The sequence below is a fragment of the Oncorhynchus clarkii genome, unplaced genomic scaffold, assembly GCF_045791955.1.
Source record: "Oncorhynchus clarkii lewisi isolate Uvic-CL-2024 unplaced genomic scaffold, UVic_Ocla_1.0 unplaced_contig_14143_pilon_pilon, whole genome shotgun sequence".
In the NCBI taxonomy this organism is placed as follows: Eukaryota; Metazoa; Chordata; class Actinopteri; order Salmoniformes; family Salmonidae; genus Oncorhynchus; species Oncorhynchus clarkii.
The window spans coordinates 25,874-50,526 of record NW_027260818.1 but is presented as its reverse complement, the minus strand read 5'-3'; the positions used below and the strand labels follow the sequence as shown (position 1 = coordinate 50,526).

At 44.2% G+C, this 24,653-nt stretch overlaps 1 protein-coding gene across 2 annotated transcripts; it reads right to left on the bottom strand.

The window, feature by feature from the left end:
- Positions 1 to 31: 31 nt before the first annotated feature.
- Positions 32 to 12,723, bottom strand: LOC139401794 (acyl-CoA desaturase-like). Of its 2 annotated transcripts, none has more exons than XM_071145768.1 (6): positions 12,570 to 12,723; positions 12,036 to 12,296; positions 11,260 to 11,390; positions 8,018 to 8,223; positions 1,319 to 1,551; positions 32 to 312 (listed from the first exon to the last, which is right to left on the bottom strand). In XM_071145768.1, exons 2-6 carry the CDS (start codon positions 12,265 to 12,267, stop codon positions 107 to 109), a joined length of 1,008 nt encoding a protein of 335 aa, XP_071001869.1. In that variant the 5' UTR covers positions 12,268 to 12,296; positions 12,570 to 12,723; the 3' UTR covers positions 32 to 106. The 2 variants fall into 2 exon arrangements, with proteins under 2 accessions (XP_071001869.1, XP_071001870.1); XM_071145769.1 differs by having other exon boundaries at positions 39 to 312; positions 12,036 to 12,324; positions 12,570 to 12,694.
- Positions 12,724 to 24,653: the final 11,930 nt, after the last annotated feature.

Sequence of the window (24,653 nt, the reverse complement as noted above, 5' to 3'; positions counted from 1 at the left end):
TCAAAATTACACTGCAAACTAAACTTCTGTCGGTTTTATATCTATGTATTTTTTTATTTTTACATTGGTTTTGTTTTGGAGCTTTTTTGAGATTGGGGAAAACCTCCTAGCCACTCCGGTTCCGGGTGCTTCCGTCCCCAGTGCGCTGAGCCCGGGCCAGCACTATTTCAGGGGACACTCTCTTGCGGTCCTTTGCCAGGCCGAGGAAACACATCAAGTCGATGAAACAGGTGGTCAGGTTCAGTTTGCAGCCAAACTCACTTGATGCGTAATCATATGGGAAGGTGTGGTGATAGTTATGGAACCCTTCACCTGAAAGTAACAGGAAACCACAGTCAGGATAACCGTTGGCCGTTATTTACACACAATCATACATTCAAGATACCTTGTAAGATGTGAACACCCACACATGGTTTGATATAGAACTACTATAAATATTATTTTCTGTCAACTCAGAAAACCTAAAATTCATGGTCTGCATAAACTTGCTCTTCATCGACAATGAACAACCAATCCCCTTTGGATCTCTTTGACAAACAGGTGGAATCAAAGTAAACTGACAGCAGGTTAAAAACATATTACATGTTTAATTTCACCCAGGAAGGTAATTACAAGCACAGAAGTCAACGCTCGTTCTGTTAGGCTACTGTTCTACGATAATTGTGTAATATAGAGTCATTTATTTACCCCGTTTTCTCCCCAATTTCATGGTATCCAATTGGTAGTTACAGTCTTGTCTCATCGCTGCAACTCCCGTACGAAGGTCAAGAGCCGTGTGTCCTCCGAAACACAACCCGGCCAAGCCGCACTGCTTCTAGACACAACGGCCACTTAACCCGGAAGCCAGTCGCACCAATGTGTCGGAGGAGAAGCCGTACACCTGGTGACCGTGTCAGCGTGCACTGCGCCCGGTCCGGCCCGCCACAGGAGTCGCTAGTGCGTGACGGGACAAGGACATCTCTGCCGACCAAACCCTCCCCTAACCCAGACGACGCTGGGCCAAACCCTCCCCTAACCCAGACGACGCTGGGCCAAACCCTCCTCTAACCCGGACGACGCTGGGCCAAACCCTCCCCTAACCCAGACGACGCTGGGCCAATTGTGCGCTGCCCCACGGGTCTCCCGGCTGGGACAGAGCCTGGACTCGAACCCAGAATCTCTAGCGGCACAGCTAGCAATGCGATGCAGTGCCTTAGACCACTGCGCCACTCAGGAGACCCCAGTATAGAGTCATCTACGATATAACTACATGTTATAAAGGAGCGACTTAATGAAAGATCTTAAGATCTTTTAAAATGGCAAGAGGTAGCTAACATACCTATGGCACTAAGGGTGACAAACTTGTTCTCTCTGGGGTTGATGTTGGTGTCGTAGGGCCGGTTTCCCCACATGTGGGCAGCACTGTTGACCAGCCAGGTAGCGTTCAGTACCAGGGTGTACCTCAGCAGACCCGGCACGAAGTAGCCCAGCCACAGGCTCTCTCCCCACAGGCACCAAGGAACAAACATGGGGATGGAGAAGCACATCAGCACCACTGACATCTTGTAATACCTGTGGAGAAGACCAGAGACATATCCTCTATGACATCTTGTTATACCCGTGGAGAAGACCAGAGAACAGAGACATATCCTCTATGACATCTTGTAATACCTGTGGAGAAGACCAGAGAACAGAGACATATCCTCTATGACATCTTGTTATACCCGTGGAGAAGACCAGAGAACAGAGACATATCCTCTATGACATCTTGTTATACCCGTGGAGAAGACCAGAGAACAGTGACATATCCTCTATGACATCTTGTTATACCCGTGGAGAAGACCAGAGAACAGAGACATATCCTCTATGACATCTTGTTATACCCGTGGAGAAGACCAGAGAACAGAGACATATCCTCTATGACATCTTGTAATACCTGTGGAGAAGACCAGAGAACAGTGACATATCCTCTATGACATCTTGTAATACCTGTGGAGAAGACCAGAGAACAGAGACATATCCTCTATGACATCTTGTAATACCTGTGGAGAAGACCAGAGAACAGAGACATATCCTCTTTGACATCTTGTTATACCCGTGGAGAAGACCAGAGAACAGAGACATATCCTCTATGACATCTTGTTATACCCGTGGAGAAGACCAGAGAACAGAGACATATCCTCTATGACATCTTGTAATACCTGTGGAGAAGACCAGAGAACAGTGACATATCCTCTATGACATCTTGTTATACCCGTGGAGAAGACCAGAGAACAGAGACATATCCTCTATGACATCTTGTAATACCTGTGGAGAAGACCAGAGAACAGAGACATATCCTCTATGACATCTTGTAATACCCGTGGAGAAGACCAGAGAACAGAGACATATCCTCTATGACATCTTGCAATACCTGTGGAGAAGACCAGAGAACAGAGACATATCCTCTATGACATCTTGTAATACCTGTGGAGAAGACCAGAGACATATCCTTTATGACATCTTGTAATACCTGTGGAGAAGAACAGAGACATATCCTCTATGACATCTTGTAATACCTGTGGAGAAGACCAGAGACCAGAGACATATCCTCTATGACATCTTGTAATACCTGTGGAGAAGACCAGAGACCAGAGACATATCCTCTATGACATCTTGTAATACCTGTGGAGAAGACCAGAGACATATCCTCTATGACATCTTGTAATACCTGTGGAGAAGACCAGGGACATATCCTCTATGACATCTTGTAATACCTGTGGAGAAGACCAGAGAACAGTGACATATCCTCTATGACATCTTGTTATACCCGTGGAGAAGACCAGAGAACAGAGACATATCCTCTATGACATCTTGTAATACCTGTGGAGAAGACCAGAGAACAGAGACATATCCTCTATGACATCTTGTAATACCCGTGGAGAAGACCAGAGAACAGAGACATATCCTCTATGACATCTTGCAATACCTGTGGAGAAGACCAGAGAACAGAGACATATCCTCTATGACATCTTGTAATACCTGTGGAGAAGACCAGAGACATATCCTTTATGACATCTTGTAATACCTGTGGAGAAGAACAGAGACATATCCTCTATGACATCTTGTAATACCTGTGGAGAAGACCAGAGACCAGAGACATATCCTCTATGACATCTTGTAATACCTGTGGAGAAGACCAGAGACCAGAGACATATCCTCTATGACATCTTGTAATACCTGTGGAGAAGACCAGAGACATATCCTCTATGACATCTTGTAATACCTGTGGAGAAGACCAGGGACATATCCTCTATGACATCTTGTAATACCTGTGGTACGGAGGCAGCAACAGAAGATACATGTCTATTCAAACTGTCAGTGTAACAGCAGTTACTCTCCGTGGGGTCTGGCAACATGAAGGCAGTTATACAATTGTGAAAAACATCACAATACATTCATAACGGATTTTACAACACACTGAGTGTGTGTCCTCAGGCCCCTACTCCACTACCACATATCTACAACACACTGAGTGTGTCCCCTCAGGCCCCTACTCCACTACCACATATCTACAACACACTGAGTGTGTCCCCTCAGGCCCCTACTCCACTACCACATATCTACAACACACTGAGTGTGTGCCCTCAGGCCCCTACTCCACTACCACATATCTACAACACACTGAGTGTGTGCCCTCAGGCCCCTACTCCACTACCACATATCTACAACACACTGTGTTCCCTCAGGACCCTACTCCACTACCACATATCTACAACACATTAAGTGTGTGCCCTCAGGCCCCTACTCCACTACCACATATCTACAACACACTGAGTGTGTGCCCTCAGGCCCCTACTCCACTACCACATATCTACAACACACTGAGTGTGTGCCCTCAGGCCCCTACTCCACTACTACCACATATCTACAACACACTGAGTGTGTGTCCTCAGGCCCCCTACTCCACTACCACATATCTACAACACACTGAGTGTGTGCCCTCAGGCCCCTACTCCACTACCACATATCTACAACACACTGTGTGTCCTCAGGCCCCTACTCCACTACCACATATCTACAACACACTGAGTGTGTGCCCTCAGGCCCCTACTCCAGTACCACATATCTACAACACACTGAGTGTGTGCCCTCAGGCCCCTACTCCACTACCACATATCTACAACACACTGAGTGTGTGCCCTCAGGCCCCCTACTCCACTACCACATATCTACAACACACTGTGTGCCCTCAGGCCCCCTACTCCACTACCACATATCTACAACACACTGAGTGTGTGCCCTCAGGCCCCTACTCCACTACCACATATCTACAACACACTGAGTGTGTGCCCTCAGGCCCCTACTCCACTACCACATATCTACAACACACTGAGTGTGTGCCCTCAGGCCCCTACTCCACTACCACATATCTACAACACACTGAGTGTGTGCCCTCAGGCCCCTACTCCACCACTACCACATATCTACAACACACTGAGTGTGTGCCCTCAGGCCCCTACTCCACTACCACATATCTACAACACACTGAGTGTGTGCCCTCAGGCCCCTACTCCACTACCACATATCTACAACACACTGTGAGCTCTCAGGCCCCTACTCCACTACCACATATCTACAACACACTGAGTGTGTGCCCTCAGGCCCCTACTCCACTACCACATATCTACAACACACTGAGTGTGTGCCCTCAGGCCCCTACTCCACTACCACATATCTACAGCACACTGGGTGTGTGCCCTCAGGCCCCTACTCCACTACCACATATCTACAACACACTGAGTGTGTGCCCTCAGGCCCCTACTCCACTACCACATATCTACAACACACTGAGTGTGTGCCCTCAGGCCCCCTACTCCACTACCACATATCTACAACACACTGAGTGTGTGCCCTCAGGCCCCTACTCCACTACCACATATCTACAACACACTGAGTGTGTGCCCTCAGGCCCCTACTCCACTACCACATATCTACAACACACTGAGTGTGTGCCCTCAGGCCCCCTACTCCACTACCACATATCTACAACACACTGAGTGTGTGCCCTCAGGCCCCTACTCCACTACCACATATCTACAACACACTGAGTGTGTGCCCTCAGGCCCCTACTCCACTACCACATATCTACAACACACTGAGCGTGTGCCCTCAGGCCCCCTACTCCACTACCACATATCTACAACACACTGAGTGTGTGCTCTCAGGCCCCTACTCCACTACCACATATCTACAACACACTGAGTGTGTGCCCTCAGGCCCCTACTCCACTACCACATATCTACAACACACTGAGTGTGTGCCCTCAGGCCCCTACTCCACCACTACCACATATCTACAACACACTGAGTGTGTGCCCTCGGGCCCCTACTCCACCACTACCACATATCTACAACACACTGAGTGTGTGCCCTCAGGCCCCTACTCCACTACCACATATCTACAACACACTGAGTGTGTGCCCTCAGGCACCTACTCCACCACTACCACATATCTACAACACACTGTGTGCTCTCAGGCCCCTACTCCACTACCACATATCTACAACACACTGAGTGTGTGCCCTCAGGCACCTACTCCACCACTACCACATATCTACAACACACTGAGTGTGTGCCCTCAGGCACCTACTCCACCACTACCACATATCTACAACACACTGTGTGCCCTCAGGCCCCTACTCCACTACCACATATCTACAACACACTGAGTGTCCCCTCAGGCCCCTACTCCACTACCACATATCTACAACACACTGAGTGTGTGCCCTCAGGCCCCTACTCCACCACTACCACATATCTACAACACACTGTGTGCTCTTAGGCCCCTACTCCACTACTACCACATACTGTATCTACAATACAAAATCCATGTGTACGTGTGTGTATAGTGCGTATGTTATCATGGTGTGTATATATCCATGTATCTGTGAAGATAGACTGACAGTCTAACAGACTTCTCTGTACAGAACCCAACACAGCAGATAGACCTCTCTCTACAAGGCCCAACACAGCAGATAGATTTTCAGTCTAACAGACCTCTCTCTACAGAACCCAACTCAGCAGATAGACTATCAGTCTAACAGACCTCACTCTACAGGACCCAACACAGCAGATAGACTATCAGTCTAACAGACCTCTCTGTACAGAACCCAACACAGGAGATAGACTATCAGTCTAACAGACCTCTCTGTACATAACCCAACACAGGAGATAGACTATCAGTCTAACAGACCTCTCTCTACAAGGCCCAACAGCAGATAGAGAGAGGTCTGTTAGACTGAAAGTCTACAGGACCCAACACAGTAACACTGTCTCGGCTGGCAGCCTCTTCTTTGACAGATGATCACATTATTCCGTTACAAATACACAACATGCCATGAGGTTATGGACGTTCCAGGTCTCCATTGTTAAGAGGCTTCTCCAACCTTCTGAGTCATACTGGTGATCTAACTATGAACAGGACAGGTTTAGTGGGGAGTCATACTGGTGATCTAACTATGAACAGGACAGGTTTAGTGGTGATCTAACTATGAACAGGACAGGTTTAGTGGGGTGTCATACTGGTGATCTAACTATGAACAGGACAGGTTTAGTGGGGTGTCATACTGGTGATCTAACTATGAACAGGACAGGTTTAGTGGGGAGTCATACTGGTGATCTAACTATGAACAGGACAGGTTTAGTGGGGAGTCATACTGGTGATCTAACTATGAACAGGACAGGTTTAGTGGGGGGTCATACTGGTGATCTAACTATGAACAGGACAGGTTTAGTGGGGAGTCATACTGGTGATCTAACTATGAACAGGACAGGTTTAGTGGTGATCTAACTATGAACAGGACAGGTTTAGTGGGGAGTCATACTGGTGATCTAACTATGAACAGGACAGGTTTAGTGGGGAGTCATACTGGTGATCTAACTATGAACAGGACAGGTTTAGTGGGGAGTCATACTGGTGATCTAACTATGAACAGGACAGGTTTAGTGGGGAGTCATACTGGTGATCTAACTATGAACAGGACAGGTTTAGTGGTGATCTAACTATGAACAGGACAGGTTTAGTGGGGAGTCATACTGGTGATCTAACTATGAACAGGACAGGTTTAGTGGGGAGTCATACTGTTGATCTAACTATGAACAGGACAGGTTTAGTGGGGAGTCATACTGGTGATCTAACTATGAACAGGACAGGTTTAGTGGTGATCTAACTATGAACAGGACAGGTTTAGTGGTGATCTAACTATGAACAGGACAGGTTTAGTGGTGATCTAACTATGAACAGGACAGGTTTAGTGGGGAGTCATACTGGTGATCTAACTATGAACAGGACAGGTTTAGTGGGGAGTCATACTGGTGATCTAACTATGAACAGGACAGGCTTAGTGGGGAGTCATACTGGTGATCTAACTATGAACAGGACAGGTTTAGTGGGGAGTCATACTGGTGATCTAACTATGAACAGGACAGGTTTAGTGGGGAGTCATACTGGTGATCTAACTATGAACAGGACAGGTTTAGTGGGGAGTCATACTGGTGATCTAACTATGAACAGGACAGGTTTAGTGGGGAGTCATACTGGTGATCTAACTATGAACAGGACAGGTTTAGTGGGGGGTCATACTGGTGATCTAACTATGAACAGGACAGGTTTAGTGGGGGGTCATACTGGTGATCTAACTATGAACAGGACAGGTTTAGTGGGGAGTCATACTGGTGATCTAACTATGAACAGGACAGGTTTAGTGGGGAGTCATACTGGTGATCTAACTATGAACAGGACAGGTTTAGTGGGGAGTCATACTGGTGATCTAACTATGAACAGGACAGGTTTAGTGGGGGGTCATACTGGTGATCTAACTATGAACAGGACAGGTTTAGTGGGGAGTCATACTGGTGATCTAACTATGAACAGGACAGGTTTAGTGGTGATCTAACTATGAACAGGACAGGTTTAGTGGGGAGTGAACAGAAACAGTTATGGAAAAAGAGAATTCAAGGAATACGGTTGAAATGGATCGTCAGGAAGGAACACCTACTTCCTCTGGAACATGACGACCTTGTCAGCCTTCAAGTCACTGAGCTCCAGCTTCTTCCCCTTCTCAATGACGTCCGGGTGTTTACGCACCAGGAGCCAACCGATGTGGGCGAAGAAGAACCCTCGGACGGCGTTGTGCGGGTCGGCATCGGTCTCTGAAAACTTGTGGTGAACTCTGTGGTCCCGAGCCCATTCAAAGATATCATTCTGTAGTGGGGGGCACAAAGACAAATATTTAAACATAGAATCCATAGAACGGGCCTGACGGCATAATGGGTGGACTTGGCAGCCATTTTGAGTGTACCCATGCCTAGGTCGTTAACATACTGGTTCGAAAAGGAAACAAATTCATTGGACCGGTGCTGATTCTACAGGATGAGCATTGAACACGTGACCAGCGGTCGGGACATCAAGTAATAAAAGTGGATGTAGATCATTTGAAAAACGTTTTAAATGACCAGAACGACAGTTATTCTGTGTTTACTGAGTAGTTAGCTGAAATGAACTACGATTGTGTTTATTCTCCACTTTCATGGCGAACTTTCAGTACGGCTAAAATTCACTTCCAGTCATTTTTAATCGCTAATCCTGTAGAATCAGCGACGCGGCGCTGGTCCAATGAATTTGTTTATTTTCAAACGCTTCTGCATGGAATTATTACATTGGCCGAAACGTTGTTAGCTTCAAACTAGACCAATCCAGGAAATAAAAACAGGAAGTGTACCTTTCAATCTTTGCTGTGTTGTCAACTCAAATTACATGACAAAAATCCATTCCATTGCATGTGACATACACAGGGCCTTGGGCAAGTTCAGACCCATTCACTTCTTCCAAACGTTTGTTAGGTTACAGCCTTAATCTAAAATTGATTTGAAAAATAATTATAATCAATCTACACACAATACCCCATAATGACAAAACAAAAGAAATATATAATTTAAAAAAAACATTTTTGCTAATGTATGAAAAAAACAACAACGGAAATATCACATTTACATAAGTATTCAGACCCTTTACTCAGTACTTTATTGAAGCACCTTTGGCAGTGATTACAGCCTTGAATCTTCTTGGGTAGGACGCTACAAGCTTGGCACACCTGTATTTGGGGAGTTTCTCCCATTCTTTTCTGCAGATCTTCTCAAGCTCTGTCAAGTTGGATAGGGAGTGTCGCTGCACAGTTATTTACAGGTCTCTCCAGAGATGTTCGATCGTGTTCAAGTCCGGGCTCTGGCTGGGCCACTCAAGGACATTCAGAGACTTGTCCCAAAGCCACTCCTGCGTTGTCTTGGCTGTGCTTAGGGTCATTGTCCTGTTGGAAGGTGAACGTTCGCCCCAGTCTGAGGTCCTGAGCGCTCTGGAGCAGATTTTCATCAAGGACCTCTCTGTACTTTGCTCCGTTCATCTCTGCCTCGATCCTGACTATTCTCCCAGTCCCTGCCGCTGAAAAACATCCCAACAACATGATGCTGCCACCACCATGCTTCACAGTAGGAATGGTTCCAGGTTTCCTCCAGACATGATGCTGCCACCACCATGCTTCACCGTAGGGATGGTTCCAGGTTTCCTCCAGACATGATGCTGCCACCACCATGCTTCACTGTTGGGATGGTTCCAGGTTTCCTCCAGACATGATGCTGCCACCACCATGCTTCACTGTCGGGATGGTTCCAGGTTTCCTCCAGACATGATGCTGCCACCACCATGCTTCACCGTAGGGATGGTTCCAGGTTTCCTCCAGACATGATGCTGCCACCACCATGCTTCACTGTCGGGATGGTTCCAGGTTTCCTCCAGACGTTATTCAGGCCAAAGAGTTTAATCTTGGTTTCATCATAGATTCTTGTTTCTCATGGTCTTTCGGTTCCTTTTGGCAAACTCCAAGCAGGCTGTTTTTATGTATTTTTGTTTAGTATTTAACCTTTACTTAACTAGGCAAGTCAGTTAAGAACAAATTCTTATTTAAAATGACGGCCTACCAAAAGGACACAACACTACATAAAGAGAGACCTAAGACAACAACATAGCAAGGCAGCAACACATGACAAAACAACATGGTAGCAACACAACATGGTAGCAGCACAAAACATGGTAGCAACACAACATGGTAGCAACACAACATGGTAGCAACACAACATGGTAGCAACACAACATGGTAGCAGCACAACATGGTAGCAGCACAACATGGTAGCAGCACAAAACATGGTACAAACATTATTGGGCACAGACAACAGCACAAAGGGCTGTCATGTGTCTTTTACTGAAGAGTGGCTTCCATCTGGCCACTCTACCATAAAGGCCTGATTGGTGGAGTGCTGCAGAGATGATTGTCCTTCTGGAAGGTTCTCCCATCTTCACAGAGGAACTCTGTCAGTGTGACCATCGGGTTCGTCGTCACAGCCCTGACCAAGGCCCTTCTCCCCCGATCGCTCAGTTTGGCCGTGAGGCCAGCTACAACTAGAGTCTTGTTGGTTCCAAACTTCTTCCATTTAAGAATGATGGTGGCCACTGTGTTTAAGGGGACCTTCAATGCTGCAGAGATGTTTTGGCACCCTTCCCCAGATCGGAGCCTCAACACAATCCTGTCTCGGAGCTCTAAGGACAATTCCTTCTACCTCATGGTTTGGTTTTTGCTCTGACATGCACTGTCAACTGTGGGACCTTATATAGACAGGTATGGGTCTTTCCAAATCATGTCCAATCAATTGAATTTACCACAGGTTGATTCCAATCAACTTGTAGAAATGTCTCAAGGATGATCAATGGAAACAGGAGGCAGCTGAGCTCAATTTTGAGTCTCATATCAAAAGGTCTGAATACTTATGTAAATAAGTATATTTATATATTATATTATAATAATTTTTTATACATTAGCAAAAATATCTCAAAACCTGTTTTCGCTTTGTCATTATGGGGTATCGTGTATACAAATATATTTCATCCAATTTAGATAAAGGCTGTAACGTAACAAAATGTGGATAAAGTCAAGGGGTCTGAATCCTTTCCAAAGGCACTGTAAATTAGCACAATTTGAATGAACATTCTACATTACAGCCTGATCTCGCGACAGCTCACATTCTGAGTGCATGCAGTCGTCTGCTTGACCAGGCTAACAGAACGATACTTCGGGAAAGTTTGTTCATCATAACAATGGAAGAGGTTTTTGTGTGTGTGTACCGCTATCGTCTGTCTTCTGATGTTCAACCCGGTTCAATAAAGGTGAGGTGGGAAACCCCCATGTTGTACCTGAAAGGCCATGGAGTTGGCAGTGGCAAGGAAGATTCTGAGAGGTAACGAGGCCTTGTAGGACCTGTGGCTCCATAGCCGGTGAGCCCCCGCAGTCACTCCTAAAGCACTTGTTAAAAAGCAAAACACAACTGTGTGGAAAGAGAGAGAACAAGGAAGATAGAGGAACAAAATATATTGAAATGGTCAGATGACAACAGCTCCTCGCCCAGAATCATTTGCATGATAAACAGAGAAAACACAACCATAATCATGAATAGGATCAGGTGGCAAAGAATGGGTCCTGTAGTCTCTGGTTTTCCTAAAAACATTCATTCATTTGTTTGCCATCTAATCCAGAAAAAGGGTCTGCTATTCCATAACAGAGTATAAACGAGCGATTGTGAATAATAATAGACACGTCAAACGGAGTGGAAGGTTTCACAGATTAGAATGTCTCTTTTCCATAGAATCATTCATTTGGAGTTTATCCCCGGAATACAATAATCATATTTGGAGTAAGAGTTTTTTTAATGAATGCATAATAACAACTGTTTCTAGAACTTTCTACATGTCTGGTTATTATAGTATTACATTTGCAGAGAAATGACAACCATCCGTGTTCACCAGCAGGGGAGAGAGAAAGAGGCAGGGAGCTTGCGCTACGCAGCACTGAAGTCTGGCGAATCCAGCTGTGCTGTGTGCCCAATCCGAGGTGACAATTAACTACGCCATAAAAACAATATGAAAACTCAGTTAATTTGAAATAACAAGTGGGTTAGCTTTATCATACTTACACCAAGCCCAGGTCAAAACGTGAGCAGATGGGACGAGGGTGATGCCGTACACGGCTCCAATGTGCAATAAAGTCATCAATATGATATTTCTCCACACGATTATCATGGAAGGTTTAGGACCTTCTTTCTCTTTGTACGTTTCATCAAACACATCATCTCTTTTTGTCGCCGATTCTGCGAGCACATCACCGTTCCTGTGTCTCCCCGGACCCTCTATCTCCGTGTCAGTCATCCTCGCCGTGATTTTGTTGATGAATGAAACTGGCAACGAAAGCAGACATTTTGTTACCTTCAAAATAACGAGACAACACAACAGTCATAAAATAGTGGCGTGAATGTGAATTAAATGTAATGTTTCTGCAGAAATTGACATTTGTAACTATTGTCACTCGAAATTGTGGTTAAACGTTGCACGATGGTGACAAAACCTGTCTGTTGCTGGGTGATGCTGAACACTGGCATCAAGACGTACGTTAGTTAACTAATGTTGGATGAAACATCCCCGTATTATGTTCAATGCAATATCAAACGTACCTTATGAAGACTACTTCTGTTAATTGATGCGAACAAATATGACAGAATCCAGTTTCAAATGGTGGTAAACGGCACTGAATTGAAAATAATATAATAACACTGTGATGACCTAAATTCCAGTGTTGCTGAAGCCGTTTACCTTGCTAGGTGCTCCGGGGTTTGGAGAAGATATTTGCGAGACTGTAATTGGACAAGCTGGGTTTGATACCACCTTTCTCGCCTCGTTTCATTGGTTGCCCTGTTATCTGATGTTCACGTTGTTACAATAACTTGTTAATAGAATATTCTCATCATTTACATAATAATATACTACAGTCTGGTTTTCATGTCTATGCATAGTCACATGTACAAATTACCTCGACTAACCTGTACCCCCGCACATTTACTCGGTACCGGTACCCCCTGTATATAGCCTCGTTATTGTTATTTTATTGTGTTACTTTGATTTTTTTTGGTAAATATTTTCTTAACTATTTCTTGAACTGCACTGTTGGTTAAAAGAGCTTGTAAATACGCATTTCACGGTGGATGGAATTGGCTATGACTGTGTCCCTTCCAACTTTTTACTTGCTTTATTCGAATACATGTTGTATTCGACGCATGTGACAAATGAAATTGGATTAGATTTATGACTACAGTACAGTTCTGGGTTATTACACCCCCCCGAAGATGAATATTGGATGGAGAAAGTGTAGGCCTACTTTAGTCACATCTCATTAATACGATATTGATCAATAATAATCTATTGTACAGGCTTACACAAATAGTTTAGATGTTTTATTGGATTGGCACTCTAGAAATTGAGTGCAATACTGACAATACCAGTAGTCCATGCTAAAAACATCAAACGGTTGGTTTGGATCATCAGTGATAGTCCCATCATGCTGACAGTGTCGCTATCTTCAGCCATTAGATAGTAGATAGGCTACAGTCGTTCGTTCCTCCGCTCTCTGCTTCAGCTTTACCATGTGATGCTACCACGTCTAGTGCTGTGCTTCCCACACCTATATGATGAATTCCACAGGAAGCCACTGAATGTCACACCACATTTCAGTGGCTTCGGTGGTTCATGCGCTTTGAGAAAATAGCCATGTCTTTCTTTCATTCATCTTTCATTCATCATATCTTTTTTTAATATCACCACTTTCATTCAAACACTGAAGAAAGAGGAGAAGAATACTTTGTCCATTGATACAGCCACACCCACACCCACACGGTTGCCCTGCAATGATGGGAATGCAGTGAGAGATGATGTCTAAGATTGCTTGACTTGGGCCGGAGCTGTCCCGACGAGCTCCGTACCCGGACTTCACATTTTTTGGTAATTGCAAACCAGCTCCTCTATAAAACAAAGTAGCATGTCGGCGGCGCAGATTCACACACCGAGGCAGAACACGGTGATCAAAACGGAATGGAAGGCGGGATCTGCATTGAATAGCAATGACATTTTGGCATTCATTTCCTGATTCCGCTTTGTTGAAATTGATTTGGCGCTAGTCTGTGAAACTATGCATGACTGTAGGCTGTTCCAGATTGTGCAGATTAAAAATGCGCCAGCCTGAATGGCATGGTGTCAAATTAGGGTTTTTAAGGTCATGAAATGTAATTGAAATGAGTTTAATATTTTTTGTTAATATAATTAATTAATGAAGGCACACTTTTAAATATGATCAATCACTTAAAAATCGACATATCAGCCATTACCGGAAGGACCATTCATTGCGTGACTGTTGTACACTGCACGTGTGCCAGTATGAGTGGTCTGTTGCCCGAGGAGAGAGAGCGCCGGCAATTCAGCAGCAGGTATAACATAATGACAGACAACAGACCAACTACCCTGAACTAAAATATAAACGCAACATGCAACAATTTCAAATATTTTTACTGAGTTTACAGTTGATATAAGAAAAACAGTCAATTGAAATACATTCATTAGGCTCGAATCTATAGATTTCACATGACTGGGAATACAAATATGCAACTGTTGGGTCACAGACACCGTGTGGATCAGAAAACCAGTATCTGGCAGCGGCGCAACAAGTCCCCACCACATTCCCCTATTTTATCATTGGAATGTGATACAAACCTAGGAAAAGGTGTGCTTTAGGACCATGCAGACGTTTGGAGTGTTTATCTGTCTGGATTTTACAAAAAAAATATCTATATTTTTATATATATATATATATATATATATATATATATATATATTTATGCTCGGAAGTTTACATAGACTTAGGTTGGAGTCATTAAAACTAGATTTTCAACCACTCCACAAATTTCTTGTTAACAAACAATAGTTTTGGCAAGTCGGTAAGAACATCTACTTTGTGCATGACACAAGTAATGTTTCCAACAATTGTTTACAGACAAATTATTTCACTTATAATTCACTGTATCACAATTCCAGTGGGTCAGAAGTTTACCTACACTAAGTTGACTTTAAACAGCTTGGAAAATTCCAGAAAATGATGTCATGGCTTTAGAAGCTTCTGATAGGCTAATTGACATAATTTGACTCAATTGGAGGTGTACCTGTGGATGTATTTCAAGGCCTACCTTCAAACTCAGTGCCTCTTTGCTTGACATCATGGGAAAATCAAAAGAAATCAGCCAAGACCTCAGAAAAAAATTGTAGACCTCCACAAGTCGGGTTCATCTTTGGGAGCATTTTCCAAACGCCTGAAGATACCACGTTCATCTGTACAAACAATAGTACGCAAGTATAAACACCATGGACCATGCAGCCGTCATACCGGTCAGGAAGGAGACACGGCCTGTCTCCTAGAGATGAACGTACTTTGTTGCGAAAAGGAAGGTACAAAAGTATCTATATCCACAGTAAAACGAGTCCTATATCGACATAACCTGAAAGGCTGCTCACCAAGGAAGAAGCCACTGCTCCAAAACCACCATAAAAAAGCCAGACTACGGTTTGCAACTGCACATGGTGACAAAGATATTACTTTTTGGAGAAATGTCCTCTGGTCTGATGAAATAAAAGTAGAACTGTTTGGCCATAATGACCATCGTTATGTTTGGAGGAAAAAGGCTTGCAAGAACACCATCCCAATCGTGAAGCACGGGGGTGGCAGCATCATGTTGTGGGGGTGCTTTGCTGCAGGAGGGACTGGTGCACTTCCCAAAATAGATGGCATGAGGGAGGAAAATTATGGGGATATATTGAAGCAAAATATCAAGACAATAGTCAGGAAGTTAAAGCTTGGTCGCAAATGGATCTTCCAAATGGACAATGACCCCAAGCATACTTCCAAAATTGTGGCGAAATGGCTTAAGGACAACAAAATCAAGGTATTGGAGTGGCCATCACAAAGACCTGACCTCAAGCCTATAGAACATTTTTGGGCAGAACTGAAAAAGCGTGTGCGAGCAAGGAGGCCTACAAACCTGACTCAGTTACACCAGCTCTGTCAGGAGGAAGGGCCCAACATTTACCAAATTCAACTTATTGTGGGAAGCTTGTGGAAGGCTACCCGAAACATTTGACCCAAGTTAAACAATTTAAAGGCAATGCTACCAAATACTAATTGAGTGTATGAAAACTTCTGACCCACTGGGAATGTGACGAAAGAAATAAAAGCTGAAATAAATCATTCTCTCTTCTATGATTCTGACATTTCACGTTCTTAAAATAAAGTGGTGATCCTAACTGACCTAAGACAGGGAATTTTTACTAGGATTAAATGCCAGGAATTGTGAAAAACTGAGTTGAAATGTATTTGGCTGAGGTGTATGTAAACTTCTGACTGTATGTCCCCCCACTTCTAAAACCAAAGTTGTGCCCCTTGTATCTGGTGTGACCCCCATTTACCTAATGCAGCAAGACACATCTCATTCTCATGGAGTTGATCAGGATGTTGATTGTGGCCTGTGGAATGCTGTCCCACTCCTCTTCAATGGCTGTGCAAAGTTGCTGGATATTGACGGGACCTGGAACACGCTGTCGTACACATAGATCCACAGCATCCCAAACATGCTCAATGGGTGACAAGTCTGGTGAGAATGCAGGTTATGGAAGAGAAAACACAGTTTCAGCTTCTAGGAATTGTGTACAGATCCGTGTGACATGGGGCCGTGCATTATCATGCTGAAACATGAGGTGATGGTGGCGGATGAATGGCACGACAATGGACCTCAGGATCACATCACGGTATCTGTGTCCATTCAAATTGCCATCGATAAAATGCAATTGTATTCGTTGTCCACAGTTTATGCCTGCCCATACCATAACCCCATCGCAACCATTGGACACTGTGTTCACACCGTTGACATCAGCAAACGGCTCGCCCACACGACGCCATACACGTTGTCTGACATTTGCCTGGTACAGTTGAAACCGGTATTCAAGATCAAGGCCCTGGTGAGGACGACGAGCACACAAATGAGCTTCCCTGAGACGGTTTCTGACAGTCAACTGTCCAGGTGGCTGGTCTCAGATGATCCCGCAGGCTGGTGGCTGGTCTCAGACGATCCCGCAGGTGAAGAAGCCGAATGTGGAGGTCCTGGGTTGGCGTGGTTACACGTGGTCTGCGGTTGTGAAGCCAGTTGGACGTACTGCCAAATTCTGGAGGCAGCTTATCGTAGAGAACATTAGATTCTCTGGCAACAGCTCTGGTGAACATTCCTGCAGTCAGCATGCCAATTGGACACTCCCTCAAAACCTGACACATCTGTGACATTGCGTTGTGTGACAAAACTGCACATTTTAGAGTGGCCTTTTATTGTCCCTAGCACAAGGTTCACCTGTGCAATGATCATACTGTTTAATCAGCTTCTTGATATACCAGACCTGTCATGTGGATAGATTATCTTGGCAATGGTTAAATGCTCACTAACGGGGATGTAAACAAATTTGTGCACAAAATTTGAGAGAAATAATATTTTTGTGCGTATGGAACATTTCAGGGATCTTTTATTTCAGCTCATGAAACATGGGACCAACCTTTTACATGTTGCGTTCATATTTTTGTTCAGTGTAGATAGCCAATTCAAAACAACGTGTAGCAGTTCTCGCTAGTTAATTATAACTAATGTCGTTGTCGCCTTTCCACCCGCACTAAGCCTAAATAAATCTGCACCGTTGGAAAACTGGGATTACCCTCTATTAAACCGTAGCCGTGTAATTGCGGCAACAAAAATGGTAAGAATTGACAAATGACTTGCTGTGCATCACAGGAGGTTGGTGGTACCCTAACTGGGGAGGACAGGCTCATGGTAATGACTGGAGTGGAATCCATGGAATGGAATCAAACACAACAAACACCTAACTGGGGAGAACAGGCTCATGGTAATGACTGGAGTGGAATCCATGGAATGGTATCAAACACATCAAACACCTAACTGTGGAGAACAGGCTCATGGTAATGACTGGAGTGGAATCCATGGAATGGAATCAAACACAACAAACACCTAACTGGGGAGAACAGGCTCATGGTAATGACTGGAGTGGAATCCATGGAATGGAATCAAACACAACAAACACCTAACTGGGGAGAACAGGCTCATGGTAATGACTGGAGTGGAATCCATGGAATGGAATCAAACACAACAAACACCTAACTGGGGAGAACAGGCTCATGGTAATGACTGGAGTGGAATCCATGGAATGGAATCAAACACAACAAACACCTAACTGGGGAGAACAGGCTCATGGTAATGACTGGAGTGGAATCCATGGAATGGTATCAAACACAACAAACACCTAACTGGGGAGAACAGGCTCATGGTAATGACTGGAGTGGAATCCATGGAATGGTATCAAACACAACAAACACCTAACTGGGGAGAACAGGCTCATGGTAATGACTGGAGTGGAATCCATGGAATGGAATCAAACACATCAAACACCTAACTGGGGAGAACAGGCTCATGGTAATGACTGGAGTGGAATCCATGGAATGGAATCAAACACAACAAACACCTAACTGGGGAGAAGAGGCTCATGGTAATGACTGGAGTGGAATCCATGGAATGGAATCAAACACAACAAACACCTAACTGGGGAGAACAGGCTCATGGTAATGACTGGAGTGGAATCCATGGAATGGAATCAAACACAACAAACACCTAACTGGGGAGAACAGGCTCATGGTAATGACTGGAGTGGAATCCATGGAATGGTATCAAACACATCAAACACCTGGTTTCCATAGTTTCCAGGTGTTTGATGCCATTCCATTTGCTCCGTTCCTGTCATTATTATGGGCCGTTCTCCCCTCAGCGGCCTCCTGTGCTGTGCATAGATATCTCCTGAAATATGAATATTTGAGCCTTATATATAAACAGTTAAGCCGTGTTCACATTGGCAGTTTGAAGTGACTCAAATCCTATTTATTTGCATAATCTTAGCTTGCTACATAACGTCTGAGTGATAGGAAGCACAAGCACCACCACTAATCAGCCTACACCACTATGGCATACACCGGTTGTTACTATGACGACTAGGGTAGCCTTGTCTGCAAATGACTGCTGTTTGAACACACACAAATCCGATTTGGCCACGCTGTTTGGACAGTCAGTAGTCCAAAACGGATTTGGCCACGCTGTTTGGACAGTCAGTAGTCCGAAACGGATTTGGCCACGCTGTTTGGACAGTCAGTAGTCCGAAACGGATTTGGCCACACTGTTTGGACAAGTCAGTAGTCCGAAACGGATTTGGCCATGCTGTTTGGACAGTCAGTAGTCCGAAACGGATTTGGCCACGCTGTTTGGACAGTCAGTAGTCCGAAACGGATTTGGCCACACTGTTTGGACAAGTCAGTAGTCCGAAACGGATTTGGCCACGCTGTTTGGACAAGTCAGTAGTCCGAAACGGATTTGGCCATGCTGTTTGGACAAGTCAGTAGTCCGAAACGGATTTGGCCATGCTGTTTGGACAGTCAGTAGTCCGAAACGGATTTGGCCACGCTGTTTGGACAGTCAGTAGTCCGAAACGGATTTGGCCACGCTGATTGGACAGTCAGTAGTCCGAAACGGATTTGGCCACGCTGTTTGGACAGTCAGTAGTCCAAAACGGATTTGGCCATGCTGTTTGGACAAGTCAGTAGTCCAAAACGGATTTGGCCACTCTGTTTGGACAGTCAGTAGTCCGAAACGGATTTGGCCACGCTGTTTGGACAGTCAGTAGTCCAAAACGGATTTGGCCGCGCTGTTTGGACAGTCAGTAGTCCGAAACGGATTTGGCCACGCTGTTTGGACAGTCAGTAGTCCGAAACGGATTTGGCCACGCTGTTTGGACAGTCAGTAGTCCGAAACGGATTTGGCCACGCTGTTTGGACAGTCAGTAGTCCGAAACGGATTTGGCCACGCTGTTTGGACAGTCAGTAGTCCGAAACGGATTTGAAAAACAAAACTGATTTGAGCATTAAGGCTTTAGATACCTTGCTTTGAAGTATCCTACCTTATCCATCTGATCAATGTATCCATCTGATCAATATATCCATCTGCAATATTTTATATGAAGGGTGGCAACCATCCTCCAGGATAGCAGTGGTGAAAAAAGTACTAAATTCTCAAACTGGAGTAAAAGTAAAGATACCTTAATAGAAAATGACTCAAGTAAAAGTGAAAGTCACCCAGTAAAACACTACTTGAGTAAAAGTCTAAAAGTATTTTTAAATATACTTAAGTATCAAAAGTAAATGTAATTGCTAAAATATACTTAAGTGTCAAAAGTAAAAGTACCAATAATACAAAATTCCTTATATAAATTCCTTATATACAGCCAGGGTCACACGCCAACACTCAGACATAATTTAAAACAAAGCATTTGTGTTTAGTGAGTCCTCCAGATCAGAGGCAGTAGGGATGACCAGGGATGTTCTCTGTTTAGTGAGTCCACCAGATCAGAGGCAGTAGGGATGACCAGGGAGGTTCTCTGTTTAGTGAGTCCTCCAGATCAGAGGCAGTAGGGATGACCAGGGAGGTTCTCTGTTTAGTGAGTCCTCCAGATCAGAGGCAGTAGGGATGACCAGGGAAGTTCTCTGTTTAGTGAGTCCACCAGATCAGAGACAGTAGAGACGACCAGGGAGGTTCTCTGTTTAGTGAGTCCTCCAGATCAGAGGCAGTAGGGATGAACAGGGATGTTCTCTGTTTAGTGAGTCCTCCAGATCAGATTCAGTAGGGATGACCAGGGATGTTCTCTGTTTAGTGAGTCCACCAGATCAGAGGCAGTAGGGATGACCAGGGAAGTTCTCTGTTTAGTGAGTCCTCCAGATCAGAGGCAGTAGGGATGACCAGGGATGTTCTCTGTTTAGTGAGTCCACCAGATCAGAGGCAGTAGAGATGACCAGGGATGTTCTCTTGATAAGTGAATTGGATAATTTTCCTGTCCTGCTAAGCATTTAAAATGTAACAAGTACTTTTGGGTGTCAGGGAATATGTATGGAGTAAAAAGTACATACTTTTCTTTAGGAATGTAGTGAAGTAAAAGTAAAAGTTGTTAAAAATATAAATGATAAAGTACCCCAATAAACAACTGAAGTAGTACTTCAAAGTATTTTTTACTTAAGTACTTTGCACCACTGCAGGAGAGCTACTGGGTGTGCAGACTTTTGTTCAAGCCCTGCTCTAACCACATTGTAGCCTAAACATCAGCTGCTCAACAGGACCTCGATAAGCAGACTTGGGTGTTTCAGGGATAGATCAAAAGTCAAGCCTGAACACCCAGAAGCTCTCCAGATGGAGGGTTGACCACGTGTTGACAACATGCGACTAAGAGTGCAGGTCTACTTTGTGGAGGTTAAGTGCCTTGATCAATGGCACAACGGCCTACAGGGGATCAGACACCGTGTCAAACACCGTGACATCAGCTCAGGGATTCGATACAGCAACCTTTTGGTTACTAACACAATGCTCTAACCACTGGGCTAGTTGCTAAGGGCTTGTAAGTAAGCATTTCACGGTAAGGTCTACCTACACCTGTTGTATTCAGCATTTCACGGTAAGGTCTACTACACCTGTTGTATTCAGCATTTCACGGTAAGGTCTACCTACACCTGTTGTGTTCAGCATTTCACGGTAAGGTCTACCTACACCTGTTGTATTCAGCATTTCACGGTAAGGTCTACCTACACCTGTTGTATTCGGCATTTCACGGTAAGGTCTACCGACACCTGTTGTATTCGGCATTTCACGGTAAGGTCTACCTACACCTGTTGTATTCAGCATTTCACTGTAAGGTCTACCTACACCTGTTGTATTCAGCATTTCACTGTAAGGTCTACCTACACCTGTTGTATTCAGCATTTCACTGTAAGGTCTACCTACACCTGTTGTATTCAGCATTTCACTGTAAGGTCTACCTACACCTGTTGTATTCAGCATTTCACTGTAAGGTCTACTACACCTGTTGTATTCAGTATTTCACGGTAAGGTCTACTACACCTGTTGTATTCAGCATTTCACTGTAAGGTCTTCCTACACCTGTTGTATTCAGCATTTCACTGTAAGGTCTACTACACCTGTTGTATTCAGCATTTCACGGTAAGGTCTACCTACACCTGTTGTATTCAGCATTTCACGGTAAGGTCTACCTACACCTGTTGTATTCGGCATTTCACGGTAAGGTCTACCTACACCTGTTGTATTCAGCATTTCACGGTAAGGTCTACATACACCTGTTGTATTCAGCATTTCACGGTAAGGTCTACCTACACCTGTTGTATTCAGCATTTCACGGTAAGGTCTACCTACACCTGTTGTATTCAGCATTTCACGGTAAGGTCTACTACACCTGTTGTATTCAGCATTTCACGGTAAAGTCTACTACACCTGTTGTATTCAGCATTTCACGGTAAGGTCTACTACACCTGTTGTATTCAGCATTTCACTGTAAGGTCTACTATACCTGTTGTATTCAGCATTTCACTGTAAGGTCTACCTACACCTGTTGTATTCAGCATTTCACGGTAAGGTCTACTACACCTGTTGTATTCGGCATTTCACGGTAAGGTCTACTACACCTGTTGTATTCGGCATTTCACTGTAAGGTCTACTACACCTGTTGTATTCAGCATTTCACTGTAAGGTCTACTACACCTGTTGTATTCAGCATTTCACTGTAAGGTCTACCTACACCTGTTGTATTCAGCATTTCACTGTAAGGTCTACCTACACCTGTTGTATTCTGCATTTCACTGTAAGGTCTACCTACACCTGTTGTATTCAGCATTTCACTGTAAGGTCTACTACACCTGTTGTATTCAGCATTTCACTGTAAGGTCTACCTACACCTGTTGTATTCAGCATTTCACTGTAAGGTCTACCTACACCTGTTGTATTCAGCATTTCACGGTAAGGTCTGCAGTACAGCGCCCTTAACCACCGCGCCACCCGGGAGGCCCTGCAAATACATTTTTATATGATTTACTTAACAGATCCATGGCTGTGCTATCGTTGTCTTTGAGGCCTAAGCTCTCAGTAATTTGCAAGTGAAGGGTTCCCTAAAATTCAAAGCTGGCTAGAGCTCTAGGAATCATGTCTGGGTAGGACTATGAATGTAGATATTATCTGCTCCCCAAATGGCACTCTATTGCCGATATAGTGTTTAACTTGACCAGGGCCCTCTTTTCAAAAGTAGTGCACTATATAGGGAATATGGAGCCATTTGGGATATATCCCATATGACTCTGACACACCCCGCCAACACAATAAGACTGTGTTCATTTCCCATTGGTGAATGTAGGATAATTACATATGCATTGTGTTTGATGGAGGTTATGGTTACATCACCTTGTCAAGTAGAGGTTACTTTAGGTCATAATGGCACTAGGGCGGTTCACCTGGTAAAATCACCCGCACAACAGCTTACGTCGTCTGATTCAACACAACCAATCAGCAGCAGTTCTTCAACATGTGTTCCCCTCTGACCAATCCTACGACATGCCTGCAAAGTGAGTGAAAACCTTAGCAAGGCATCACGTCTGAAGTAAATTTAAAAAAAAGAATCCAACCTATAAATTACGGTCATTCCTATATGAGCTCATTGGGACGTTCCTACCCTAAACCCGAACCTTACCTATAATTTACATTCCCCTTAGATGATAGTGGCACAGATGGAACAATGAGCCAGATCTTTCACTGGCTGTATAAATGTGAAGAAACCGGTTGGCGTTTCCACTCACTACCAAATATGGTGATAAGAGGAACCCCAATAGCCGGCTGTGGGAGAAGATGGAGACAGATGGATTTTGGCCTACAATCTGCAAAATTTTCTCATCGATGAAACATTTGATCTCCATACGGTTTTCTGTTTCCAAAACTAGAGTCTGTAACAAACATAGTAGATGTTTTGTAGATTTTACGCTTTGCCAAATGTTTAAAAAAAAATGCGTTGTTTAGGAGTGCAAGAGCGAATTTGGTTATTGTACACGTACTCTTCAGAGTAGGCGTTCCCTTAACAGAAATATGCAAATAAACTCTAGAACACGCCAATAGGATCTCACTAGCTCGTGCTTGGCTCTGCCCACCTCCTTCCTTGTTCTGCCCACTATGATTCATTTGCTCTCATTGGAAAGGACAGGCTCTGGTATATCTTGGGTTAGTTATAGAAATCTTTGATAGTGGGGTGACGTGTTCCCACCTTAAAACCTCCAGCTTTGAAGTATGGCTATAGCTGAGTTTTGGCGCCACCTACCTGGCAAGACAACATGACAAGGCAGAACATTCGTAGTATCACGGTCTCGTAATTGGGTGATTCTGCAACTACGGGCATTTCCATGTCAGGTCAATTTTGGGGATTTTATATATATAAAAAAAGAAGAAGAATATATATATTATATTTTAAGTTGACACTACAAGCGGTTCCATACTAGTTGGTTCCATGCTGTTGGTCCGCTCCATACTCACCACTCAGTTCAGCCTGACCTGCTGTTATTAAGTCTCTCGCGCCATTCATTCATTCATTCGCCTTCTCTCCTGTAGACCCACATGTACATCAGCCTACTCTGCTGAGGAATCAACCTTACACAATCATAAATCCCTTGATACACTTTCTGCACTAAACATGGACACTTCCTTATTTATACAAGTCTGAATTATTATTTTATTTCAAAACAAAAATATATA

Excerpts from the sequence above, each read along its gene's own strand:
- LOC139401794 (XM_071145768.1), bottom strand. The coding sequence starts at position 12,267 with ATGACTGACACGGAGATAGAGGGTCCGGGGAGACACAGGAACGGTGAT. Across the intron at positions 11,391-12,035 it reads CGTTTTGACCTGGGCTTGGT|TTGTGTTTTGCTTTTTAACA; the intron begins GTAAGTATGATA and ends CTTTCCACACAG. Across the intron at positions 1,552-8,017 it reads GTCGTCATGTTCCAGAGGAA|GTATTACAAGATGTCAGTGG; the intron begins GTAGGTGTTCCT and ends TCTTCTCCACAG.